The sequence below is a fragment of the Bombus terrestris genome, chromosome 1 (assembly GCF_910591885.1).
Source record: "Bombus terrestris chromosome 1, iyBomTerr1.2, whole genome shotgun sequence".
Lineage (NCBI taxonomy): Eukaryota > Metazoa > Arthropoda > Insecta > Hymenoptera > Apidae > Bombus > Bombus terrestris.
Window position 1 is genome coordinate 8,653,276 of NC_063269.1, and position 13,187 is coordinate 8,666,462.

Here is a 13,187-nt window from a genome sequence, read left to right on the forward strand (position 1 = left end):
GCAGGGCAAGCATCCGTATATAAGATTATCTTTATAATGCCTCTAAAAACGACGTGTTTATGTCCGGCCACACGGCATAACGTACCCCCTTCAGCAGCCGGTTACATAGACGACATTTACGAGGACATACCACCCCCTCGGCCCATCTGAATCTTGGTTGAATGCCAAATGGCAAACCTTAACCTCGCCGTAATTGAAGGACTCGATAAATAAAGGCTACGTCTGCGTTTTCAGTAATGCGATCCGGCTGTTATCCGGTGCGAGCAGCGGCATTTTGATTTTCGCCTGGTGTAATAAATAAATAATCCGCGACAAAGAGGAAGATAAAGCCGACCGATAGGAGTAGCAGCAGGCCATGCGGTTAACTCGGTCGTTATCGACAAAATGATAATATCACCGAGGGTAGAGGGTGTTTGTTCACATGCTCGATACACTTTGAACGCTCTCCAAACTGTATGAAATTCAAAGTAGCACCGCACGATATACATATACGTGAAACTACGATTTAACATGGAATCTCTAGATCCACGGGTATAATCTAGATTCGGCGGGATTCACAATTATCGTGCTTATTCGTGCGCACGGTAAACTCGCATAAATTAAACTGCAAGAGTCGCTGAGAGCACTAGTAGCCGACCATTTCGTTAAAGCTACGATAATAAGGTTCCGTGTAACTGGCGGAAAAAAGTGCAGCCAGATCGTGCTACATATTTTTCCTCACAGGCGTGTACGCGTATTTGTAAATTCCGTCTATCCTCGTAACACGTGGCGGCAGCAAATACGCTTGAAACGAATTTTTAACGCCCGTCCTTTAATTGCTTTTTAGAAACAGGCTACTATATGCATAATTGTCTTTACATATCATCGCCAGCTCTCCTCTCAGCTGTCTCTAACAAAAATCCGAAATTTCGATGTTGCCTCTCTAGGGATAATTTGATGTAACGTGTTATAAAGATTTATTAAAAAATATTACAGCGCGAGATCGTAGATTTCAACGAAGTCCCTTTCCATTTTCTCTTCGTCTCTTTCCTTTGGGAATTTTGGACAGTATTACTTAAATAAAATATGTGAAATATTGGGACAGTTAAGATAAAGAATTGATGTAATCCAAACCCTCATTTAGTACTATTGGACGATAGATAATTCACAAACGTTTGAAATAAACTACTTCATTTTTAAGTATTTTGTGAAACGTGATGAAATTGTTCAATACGCGACACTAGAAAAGATTTGATGACAAAGACACATTTTTTGTCTATCGAATAATTCTTTTGTCGAAATAATTGCTCTTATTTATCTGTCTGTCAGCACAGGCGGATTTAAAATGGAAAGAGACATTGTTCGTTTGAAATAATTGACGATCGTCGAATTCGTTGAACCTTAAAAATTATTAAGTGTGAAAGCATTTGAACGAAACGTTGAGAGCTAATCTGAAATTCGTGGTTTGGTTGTATTTCAGGTTTTCTACCAAAGAATCGGCGACACACGCTATTGTGGCAGTACACAACACCGACATCAATGGTCAAACGGTGAAATGTAGCTGGGGCAAGGAGAGCGGGGATCCGAACAATGCCCAGCAAACCGGACAGGTAAACGTTCGCTCTTTTATCGACCTCTCATGGAAAGAGGAAGCAATGAAATTCGCGACAGAATTCTGGATAAAGTTTGAAACGAGACGCTTAAGATAAAATTTCAAATAAAGTTTCCAATCACTTCTTCCATCGATCGCGGAAAATGGCAACAACGCTGGCCAACTAAGAAAGGGAAATAAAAGGCCTTTGTACATTCTCTTTCGTAATTCTTCGAATACAGTGTGTGAAAAATGAATAAAGATACAGAATATTGTAACGGGGATAAAAATGGGGATACTTTCAGAATTCATACTATACGTATATCATGATTAATACGAAAGATCGAATGAAATCGATATGACTTCAAGGAGAATATCCTTCAGCAGGTTTATGCTCGAACTATGTTTTAACCTCGAGATATGTGCCAAAGATCCTAGCAATTAATACCAAGTCCACTTCGAACTAGAACATGAGTTCGGTTTGAATTAGGGATTGAGATATCTTGGCAAATGCATTATCATATAAGTCCGTTCGATCGTATTGTATATATGTCCTTGGTAAGCATTCTATATAATTGAAACTAAATAAGAGGCAAGCACGATTTCAAAATAGGTCTCTTAAATTATCGTGCGATTTTTATTTTTACTATTTACTAAATTACAAGCGAAAACAAGTAAACCGAAATACACGAAAAATGTTCATTTCATTAAGGATACGTATCTTAATAAGATTAACAAGAAGAATATTTCTCATTTCGTTAAACATACAATACATACTAATATCTGCGAACGTTGATCGAATCGAAGAGAAACGCAAGGCACAAACGTATCGCGCCTCGTTACCAAGAATAAATCGCAAAAAGCAGCCTCCTACGAGATATTGGAAAAAGGAAATAGTTACAGTATTCGATTGCCTGTTTCATCCGGTTCGGGCTTTGCGTTCAGTGCATGACCGACTGGTACCAGCCTAGTAGAAGAGTAAAAACGGAAGGAGGAAGGGAGGACAGGGAATCGGGCAAGATTCCGGTCTATTCACGGGTCTTGCTCTAAAGTGTGTCTGTCGGGTCTCTTAGCAATTAGCGCCGGTAGGACGAGTAAGTACGTCCGATCTGGGAATGGTAGCCGAAGTACGCCCTCTTCTCCCTTGTACTCTCCTCAGCAGTACTTCCGTCCATCCATCCACTGTTACTCGGCCCGTGACATCGCTCTAATTGATCCCTATTCCCATAACGCGCTTCTCCCACGAGTAGTACCGGGATATCGCATTACTACGTATCTCATCATGCCTCAGTCTCATACTCGACGCAGTTGGTCTGCTTTCATGTTCGATCTCCTTCTTAACCTGGCTAAATTAATCGCCAGGTGGTGCACAGGATAATTCACGTCTCAAGATTTTGGCTTGTTCACATGCAGCTTTAGAGGGTGTGAACGTTTAGATTCCGATAAAATTTCTGAAAATGCAGTGAGTTACGAAAGTATCCAAACACTTGCAGAAGTATTTTATGAATATATTGGGTTGTAAAACGATTGATATTGCATCGATGCATTTAGAATGCGCATGGAAGTATCAAGTAAATCCAGTTTTCTTGATTTCATAATTTCCTTGTTACTTGAAGACCAGAAAGAAGTATTTATCTAATAGCCTGTATGATATAATTTCATCGAAATGATTAAAAACACAAGAAACTTCAAATATTCCGATACAACTTAAAAGATTTAGGAATGCTGGGTACCTAGGATATTCCCGTTAAAGAGAACAGCACTGGATAAAAGAAGCAACACTTCGTACATATATAACATACTTTTCTCCAATTCCTAATATCATTTGTACTAAATATACGCAAATACAAAACGTAGATGCCTTGTTGGTCATATGGCATCGTAACATTTAAGAATCAGGCAAACGTTACAAAAATTAGTTACCTTCCAAGAATCTACAATCTATAAAAACAAAATTAGCATTTCTTCTTCCTTTCTATTTTCAATCCGACCGATCCAATCCATTTCCCACGCGAACAATATTTCCATCGAAAGATTTTTCCAGTAACCATCCACAGGGAAAATTCCTATGAACTTAACGGCAGCGCATTACAATAAACGCGGAGTCTTTGATGCAATAACGATTTAACGGCATATATGAGGCATTAAGATGAGTTTTAAACGAGCAGTATTAGCATCTTTAACCGTATAGAGATGGTTAAGCATAAAATCTAGGCGATGCTCCTAGTCTTTTTTATTTCATTGATCACTGTGCTCTTCCAGGCGTTATCGTCGGCGACGTACCCATACTACGCGGCGGCAGCAGCTGCCGCCGCGGCGGCGGCAGGCGTCGCGGGTGTCGGAGGCGTCGGTGGCGTCGGCGGAGCTGGCCAGCTAGGATACTGGTATCCGCCCCAATCTTATCCTACGACAGCGACGCAGATGCAAGCTGGTGGCTTCCTCCAAGGAATGCAAGGATATACTTATGGACAGTTCGCCGGATATCAACAGGCGCAGTACATGGGGTAAGCTCCCTTATGCTTTTACCGTACAGGATAATTCTGTGATACTATACACTATCGGCTAGATACTTAAGTTCGTTACAAATGGTGAGGATAAACGTGACTTTTATTTCGTAAATTGTATTTTTCTTGCATTGAATTTGGTAATATAATTTTATGTAATGTAATCGTCAAGAAGGTAATATAATTTTAATTTGAAAAAATAGAATTGAAATGTCATTAGAACCGCAGTGTTTTTTTCTTCTGATGTATGGCTACTTCACTGTGAAATGATATGGAATGAGTTATGTAGCGTCAGTATGGACTCGCTGAATTTATCATATTTCCTTGATATAGGTGTTAATGAATAGTAAACACCTATGAATAGTATTACTCTTGAATCTTCTTTTATATATATCATATTTTTTATAGATGAGATTCACTAAATATTATTTATACATTGGCACACATTTCGAATTGTTGGAAGTGTAGAAGCAGTATTTAATTAAAGAATTAAATTTCCTATATAATATTTTAATATTTGTCTTCTTGAGAGGTAAAATATTTCAAATTAATATTAATGTACTGCATACTTCAAAAAATAATCTAGAAGACACGGTGACATACAATCTAATTTAATTGCTGTCTTTATTTCTTTATTTATAAACTAATTATCTGTACCTTATACTAACAAAAAGAATTATAGTGCAATAGTGGAGAAGTATTAAATATCCGTTATGAATCAAATTATCAGTTTTAACATGAAAACGTACTCCTACTGCTCTGTTATCATTAACAAACTACTAAATATATTAAAAATGAATAATAACTAACAAAACTTTTAGAGACGAAATATAAACGAAATGAAAACAATATGGCAAAAACCTTTTAGAAGATGTTCATCCTACTTAAAACCTACACCAACATGTTGAATATAGTGTAACCCCTAACCATCCTAGTCTCATCATTGATCTTAATCAATTAGGCGAAGTACCGAGTAGCTAATATATACCACTAAACGTAAACATAGCTCAGTAGGTCAAGTCAGTTCTTATAACATCGTAAGTTAAAACGTTGGCTGAAGTTAATGTACGTCGCTAATGTTCATGGCACAATAGTCTGCAAATGACCGATGAAAATTGCACATTATTATACATCGTTGAATTCGTAGTGAAATCCCCGACAGAAATAAACTAACATTTCCTGCGAAATGCTAAAAAAAGGTATAGAGTTATAGTCTTTAAAAATTCTCAATTTCTATGTACAGTGGTAAATAATTAATAACTTTATGTTTTTACTAAGTGTAAGAATAAAATTACCTAATAGTTATGTATAATAAATCTGTGATATTGATAAAAGGATCTCAGAACTTGTGATATTTTCATGTAATATTTCCATTCTGTTCTAATTATGATTACAAAATTATAGATGAGATATATCTGATATCTGAAAGATATTTGATTTTATTACAAAAGTCAGTGATAGAAAACTGGAAAGCTATACTTTCCTGTCAACTATTTTCAACTTTTAATTTCTCACACGTGTATTAATAATCAATGATCAAAAAGTCAATTTACTACTCAATAAAAAAAATAGCTTTTACTCTACTATTTACGTAAATGTGAAAAACAAACGAATGCTATTCTTACCGATTTGTTACCGATCTGATTTGTTACGAGTATCTATTGTCTTCGTTTTCGTACACATACCTATCTTTCTGTACAAAGAACCAGGATCAATTGCAGCTAGATAGTTATTCGAACCTAGGTAGTTACTGCACAAGCAGTTACTTGAAACGAAACTATGTACTTTTGTTGAAACGAGTTAAGTGACAGCAATTCGTTTGATTCCAGAAAATAAAAGTAGACAAACTTTAACAATACGCTGCTCGATTTTCTGTTTCAATTTCCCGAACGAAGACAGTAGCTTCACACATATCGACTATTTATATATATAAATATACGATATAAAGAATATATTTATTATTATATAATTGGTAACTTTGTATACCAATAAGATTTTATAGCTTCTTTATAAATATCTTTCGTGAATTATTAATATTTCATTCGCTTTAAAGTTATAATACAAATTATTTCAAACAACAAATATGCTTGCTTTATCTAACGCGATATTATATCAAATTTTGCTAGTACGAACGATTATATCAGGCTAAGACTTCCGGCTATGCTGGTAATAAAACGGTGAATAAATTTAATTGAAAATTTGACGATGTCATAAAATAGTAAATATTGCCAGCCTTTAAACTGTAACCTGAGAATGTGTAGAGCACAAAAGAGCACAACTTTTAAGGATCACATAGTATAAAGGCCAAGGTAATTTCTAGGATAGAATATCTTTCGACGCTTTTACGATCTATGAAATGACGCCCTTAAAGTGGGTATCCGAATGCTTCTGGAGTATTCTCAGGACTGTAAAGTAGAAATGGTACACGTTCGAAATAAACTAAAGCTCTCAATTGTGTGCATCATACGCTGAAGGGTTGGGACTGTCATTTTACACTCCCTATGAGATTTGAGCGGCACAAAAGCCCAGGAAACGTCAGACATACTATACATTATTTTTAAATATCACCTGGCATTAAATTTATCCTTGACAAATCGATGGAATTTGAATAAGATGCACCAGTTGAGCTTAAGATAGATCACAAAACACGAAGAGAGGAAAGGGAAAGAGTATCTCGAGAATAATAAAGTAACTTCAGAAAATGTTTACTGACTATTGAGCTTCTTGTTTTACTACGTGCCGTATAATTGATGGCATTTAATCAATCCCCAAATCACCACATTAAATCAGTTCACTCGAATTTACATATCCTTTGGCGAATTTAACCATATTCGAGTTTCCATTTACGTCTAACCTGCGTCACATTTGCTAGCTATAGCAACTAAATTTATTTACTTGTATCATAAATGAAGTCATTTGCATTCCCCGAAATAATTACGTATTATATATTATGTAATTTATATATAGGTACATACAATGCTTGGTATATTTGATTTAGAATTACACTTGAACTATCAAATCCATAGAAATGACAATTTCTGATTGCGTTTACAGTTACTAAAGATACGCAACTTACTTTCATCAAATTTAATATTGACTTTTATTGAAGAAACATTATAGAAACATCTGTCTATTTCCATTATAATACTTGTAATTCAATTACCAATATATTAATCCATTACGGGCAAAGCATTGGAAAAATATATAAAAATAGAGTAGGCACAACGCTATTGAAATATAATAATTCTTGTGCAAATAAAAAGATATATCAATTATTATACACACGTTTAAAGAATATTTTTACAGCCCGATCACTATTACCAAAGCTTGAATATGGATCGTGAAAATTGTAGTTTTCGATCGATATAAGTAGAGAGAAACATAAAACGCCGTGATAACATTACAATTTTATTCCTCAAATTTTTATAGGATGCCTAACCGATCGGATTGTTAAACGAAATAGCGAACGGGTACATGGTTGCACTCTTAACACAGATATCAAATCGAATTTGTGCATTTGCCGATCGCGCAATTTTTAGAGATTACGCGGCAAGAACGAACGGGGTGCTTTCTGGCAAGCAGAATATCTTTCAGCGTTCTTACGATCCGTGAAATGGCACCCTTAAAGACCGTACCCGAATGCCTTTCAAGCATTACCAGGATTGTAAACCAGTAATGTAACACATCCTAGATAACCTAAAGTTTTCAGTTGCGTGCATCGTACGGGAAAGGGTTTGAAACCTTTATGTAACGATACATATATTCATGAATCTGGAACGTGCGATTTTATGTTTAAACCGTGCCGTCTGGAAAATAAAACGTTTTCGTTATAACATCTCTATATATTGTGGTGAAAAGAGTTAACGAATTGTTAAATATTCCCAACACTTTCAATAAATATAATCACATTTGAAAATAGAACATCCGTCAAAACAGCCACTGAGACATTCTCGAGAGAATTTTCGAAAGAAAGAAAATGGTCAATAATTGTAAAACTTCAAATACGAATACAGTATGCGAACGTCTCATTGCTTCTTTAACTCGTGTCCAAAATCATTTTAAAATTCAGAAAAACTGGTGTAGATTTTCTATGCTGTATTTGCTAAATATTTAGTTTACTTGTTTTTGTAACATCTGTAAAGTGAAACAAACGATCAAAGTCCCTATCTTTAATCACTGCAGGTAAGAGTTGTTCGATTCGATAATTTGAAAATATTGCATACACGTAGTTTGTTTGTACGATAAATTTATCTTTACGATATTCGTTGTGTTCGTGTACAACTTTATAAATTGTGTCAAAAGTATTATCAGAGAGTAGGCGTTGACGTTACATAATTCATAGCCATAAAAGATCTCGTGTTATAACATTGGAACGTAAATATGATATAAAGCTGTCAGTTTACCACTAAACGTTATATTACAACGATTTTAAATGATACGCTACCCATAATTAGATATGTGATATGAGCGATTTTACCTTCGTTTCTTGTCGTATAAATTTCACCTAATAACTAATGCACGTATTTTAGAAACTTACTGATAAACAAGTGTCCAGCTACTTTTCAACGATAGTGTACATAGTAATATTCGACTATTACTTTTCCACAAATTATTAGCAAATTGCGGATATTCATGAAAATTCATATCTTCATAAACACTGGCAAAGAAATGATACCTAACCGGAAATTTAATTAATCTACTAAATATTACACTTGATATTATATTTTGTATATTTTACATATTCTTGCATATTATGTGCATTTGTATGCATTTTTGCATCATTAGATCTCCCAGAAATGCACAAAAAACCAGACTTTAATTATCGCAAATCCGACGTAAGTTATTATCACGTTGTTCATTTTGAATTGCAAAACTCGCGACAATTTACAAGCTTTCGACCGAAGTTGTTTATTTGCACGGAAATTACATGTAGAAACTTGTGTAAATACAGAATGGGAATGGGTGTCCACGCTGCTGGCACGGCAGCAGGTTGGGGCCAGGGATTACCTGGGGGACCACAGTTACCGCCACACCATGCCACGACGGTCACGGCACCCCCAGGGGTGCAAGCCGCACCCCCACCACCACCACCTCCGGCACAAATGATGGCCTACCCGATGCAACAGTTCCAGGTAACCATTACTTTTCTCTCTCTCTCTCTTTTCCTATCCACGTGCATACTTTGTTACCTTTTGTATCTTTTACTCGAACCTATACTTGTATCTCGTACTTTGCTTTATATATTTTTGCATCAACTGTCGTCATTTTGATCCATTCGTTGAAAAACCATCGATCGAAATGCATCGTTGCAAATGTATAGTAACGATTCGTACGCAAGGGAACAGCTTTATTTTCGTATGAGAGAAGGTTATACATACGATATTAACCCTTGGAAGCTGTTATCAAAAAATGCTTGTAGTTTATAGCATCGCGTGTTGAATTTTATCTCAGGATATCTTTCCTATTTTAAACATCGATAAAGCTAAATAAATATAATCAAGTGTTCTATCGTTATTCGATATTAGGCAAGAAAGAAAAAAAGTTATTGTTTACAAAAATCACGAATAACACCATTGTTTTATTACAGGATGGTAGTATCGAGTTTATTTGGGGTGAAATTTCATCCATAATAGCCTTTAAAATGTTAAATAGAAAGAAAAACCTTTGAGTAAAAATATAACAATCTCTTTCAGTTTCTATCCTGATTTTCATCTTTCTTGCAAGGGATCATCCTCAAATTTCACGTTAACATATATTTCTGTTAAGTATGCTGATAATCGAGATTCTAGTTTATTTTGTATAATACCTGAAGCAAAAAAGGTATCATTCGACTTTGATACTGTTCCCAAATTTTGTCACATTAACTCGGAACAAATCACTGTGATAAATATAATAATAATAATAATAATAATAATAGACATGGTAAAGTGATATATTTGTTCGTGTTTTAAAAATTGATCACGTATCAACGATCATTTTTATCGAATCGATAGTGAATGAATGGATCAAATTATAATGACAATTTTATAAAATCTAGTCTTGGCTTCTGTATACAGTACAGGATTTATTGAGATGATTGAATGATGTTGATTGCGAAAATTTGTGTTAAGAGTGGCTTTCCAATAGAACTGTTAATAGGACCCCATTATCTCGATGAATGTGACAGATAAAATCTTTTTGTGTTTTTTTATTCCAGTTGTCTGAAATTCCAATATGTCATGTGTTATGTAATGAATGCCACACCTTCGTGCTACATGTATGGATTTCAGTACATGTTTTCATACATATACGTCGATTCATTAACCACGCTTGATTACGCTTTGCTCTAATAACGAACTTTTCAAGTAATCACTTGCATGGATCTTATAATCATTTGTTCCAGAATCTTGTTATAATTGTGCTTCGTAGAATGCTAATCGCCTGAACGTATTGTCAGTATTTTATTTGTAACTGTTACAACTCCATTAACATATATAATTGTTACTTCTCATTTAGTTATCATTCCAAAATATTAAAAAAGGAAGTAGAAATTATATTATAATCATATTTGTTAAGCATTTTGTTAAGCATATTGTAATTTAACGGTATATTGAAGGTAACTTTTTGAACACTAAAGTGAAAATAGTCTATTTAATAATTGTTAACTTGAAATTCAAGCATATCTAAAACTGAAAACGTATTATGTCTAATATTACATAATTTTGTAATAACGTTTTACGTTATATTTCAGTTATTTTGTTATAAGCAAACAGAGTAAATTAAAACAAACCTAATTCTACTTTATTTCTAAAATATCGTTTTTATTGATCGTTCTATTTGAGTTTTTCTCTGAATTAAATTTAATATATTTTATACTGAAATATAACAACACATGTATAATATACGTACACATATAATATTATCTATAGACCGATATTTATCAATTAAACTTCTTTTTAACAATTTTTAGGTTGATTTAGAAGTGGAATTAAATAAAGAAGTCTAAGTTAAGGGTACCCTTATTATTTGCGATAAGAGTTAATGAATTTCGACAGGCTGCATATAAGCTTTCTAGGAAGTTTAGATTAAGAAATCGTATAATGGAATTACTCTACTTTAAACGACACTTTCTAGTGATATAAGGAATTTATATTGTATTTTCTTTAATTTCAGTATGTATTTGAAGATGTAAGAGGGCCTAGCAATACATATTCGAGATGAGGGAATACTAATGAAAAAGAGTTATAAAGCCTATCAAGATCCTGCATAAGAATCTTTCATCACAGTAAATATTTTTGTATCTTAGTTATCATACAGTATGAAGTTTTCCAAAACCTTTCATTGTAATAAATATTTTTGTATCGTAGTTAACATACAGTAAGAAATTTTACCATTTTATCACTTGATTAAAAAGCTTCTCTTTGTATATTAAATTTAAATCTTGATAATATCAAATGTTTGAAAGTATGTTTCTATACAATTTCTTTGGTTTGTTAAAATTTTCAAAGATCTTAGTATGCAAGACCTTGTATGCAAGTGATATGCTTAATGAAAATTGTAAATGAACCGACGCAAAGAATAATACTACATAAACAAAATTCAACTTATTAATTATTCCTGTTTTAGTATGTTATGTTTCTTATAATATAGATAATCCAAATGCTTAACAAATTTTCACAAAATTTTAATACAAATCATTTTAATCGGTATATAATTTAAAATTAAAGATTATTACGAGTCGTATTTTCAATATACTCGACAGCAAATTTTGCTAAACAGAAAATGATGTAATCATGCTTAATGCAAGCTTATATAAGTGTGCCTAAGCATTACATTCACTATCATACTCTTTCGCATGATACTTAATGTGCACGAATATTAATTGTCATATAAAGGCTGAACTACACGCTTATTCGGCTTTGTTTATCTAAACTCGAGTATCTCGCTGAATTCTTTCAAATTGTCACAATACATAAAAAAATAAAATGCTATGAAAAAAAATACGATGATGGTGTCTCGAGTTTAACGATGCGATACTGTAAAATATACAACATACAACACGTACAAATTAATAACGAATAATTCATTTACATTTTCTATAACATAATAGAAGGTATAAAAATTATTAAAAAATATTTGTAAATCGATAGAGATAAAATTATCTCGATCTTGTTAATCGATAGAGAAAAATATTTGTAAATCGACCGAGATTTTTAACTTTTTACCATGGCTGTTATAAGATTGCAAAAATTAGAATTGTTGAAAAGTTAAAAAGCTAAGGAAATGTTACATTGAATTGTTCGTTATTAAAGAGGAGAGATACTCGAAACCATCCGAGGGATTATTTTTATTTACATATTTCGATTCGCAGGCACAGTGATCGCTACCACTATCATCGCACGGCCTGGCTTATCCTTACTTTCAAATATCACTTTGCGTCAAGGAAACTGCATCTACAACCTGGCTCAACCTCGTATTCAACCAGAAAAGTGTCGCTGGAGAACGTATCTATAAAATGGATATCATCGTTGCGTATGAAATTGCAACTGAATGGAAGAAACGCAAGAAACAAAAGCGAGAGAGTGAACGAAAGTCTCGTTATACCAATAATATCGTCGCTAATATTTTTATTGGAATTATCCTTCTGAAATCGATCCATAGTTTCATAATCGGTCCATAAGAGAATGAATAGTTTATTGATCGAACACCACATTTAAATAATCTGAAAACGTTTACACCACACTGATACATTCCTCTGAGCGTTGTCAAAGCCAAGCAACACAATTATCTTAGGGTAATAATGTGTTTAATTAATTGCTCACACTTTTACAACATTGAAAGCAATTGAGGTTGAGTCACGGTAAAGGTAGATTCAGATCGATCAGTCTACGTGTGTTGGAATGCGAAGGATATGTGAGAGGCATAAGGAGAGATAGAGAAACAAGAATGAAATGATTTTTAGAATTAAAAAGGAAAGAGCGAGAGGAAAAACGAAAGTGTGGAATGTGCGAATGAAACGTGTGAAAGATAGAGAGAGGTAGAGTGAAAGAGAGAAAGTTGTCGAGAATATTTCTATTATTTTCTTGAAATTCGGACCAAGACTTAACCAGCGTTTGTGTGTTCAAATGGTAAAG

At 33.9% G+C, this 13,187-nt stretch overlaps 1 protein-coding gene across 8 annotated transcripts in view; it reads left to right on the forward strand.

Moving 5' to 3' along the window:
- Positions 1-13,187, forward strand: part of LOC100643794 (nucleolysin TIAR) — a 580,836-nt gene that overhangs the window by 558,030 nt on the left and 9,619 nt on the right. For 4 of the 8 annotated variants that reach the window (XR_007223602.1, XR_007223608.1, XR_007223606.1 and 1 more), the window contains 4 exons: positions 1,460-1,589; positions 3,833-4,074; positions 9,026-9,206; positions 11,227-11,338. Coding sequence is in view for 3 of the 8 variants with exons in the window: in XM_048404771.1 (XP_048260728.1) it covers positions 1,460-1,589; positions 3,833-4,074; positions 9,026-9,206; positions 12,425-12,433 (562 nt within the window). In the remaining 5 variants the exon portion in view is untranslated. Of the gene's footprint in view, positions 1-1,459; positions 1,590-3,832; positions 4,075-9,025; positions 9,207-11,226; positions 11,339-12,424; positions 13,182-13,187 lie in introns of those variants that run through there. The other 4 variants (XM_048404767.1, XM_048404762.1, XR_007223603.1 and 1 more) reach the window with 3 other exon arrangements.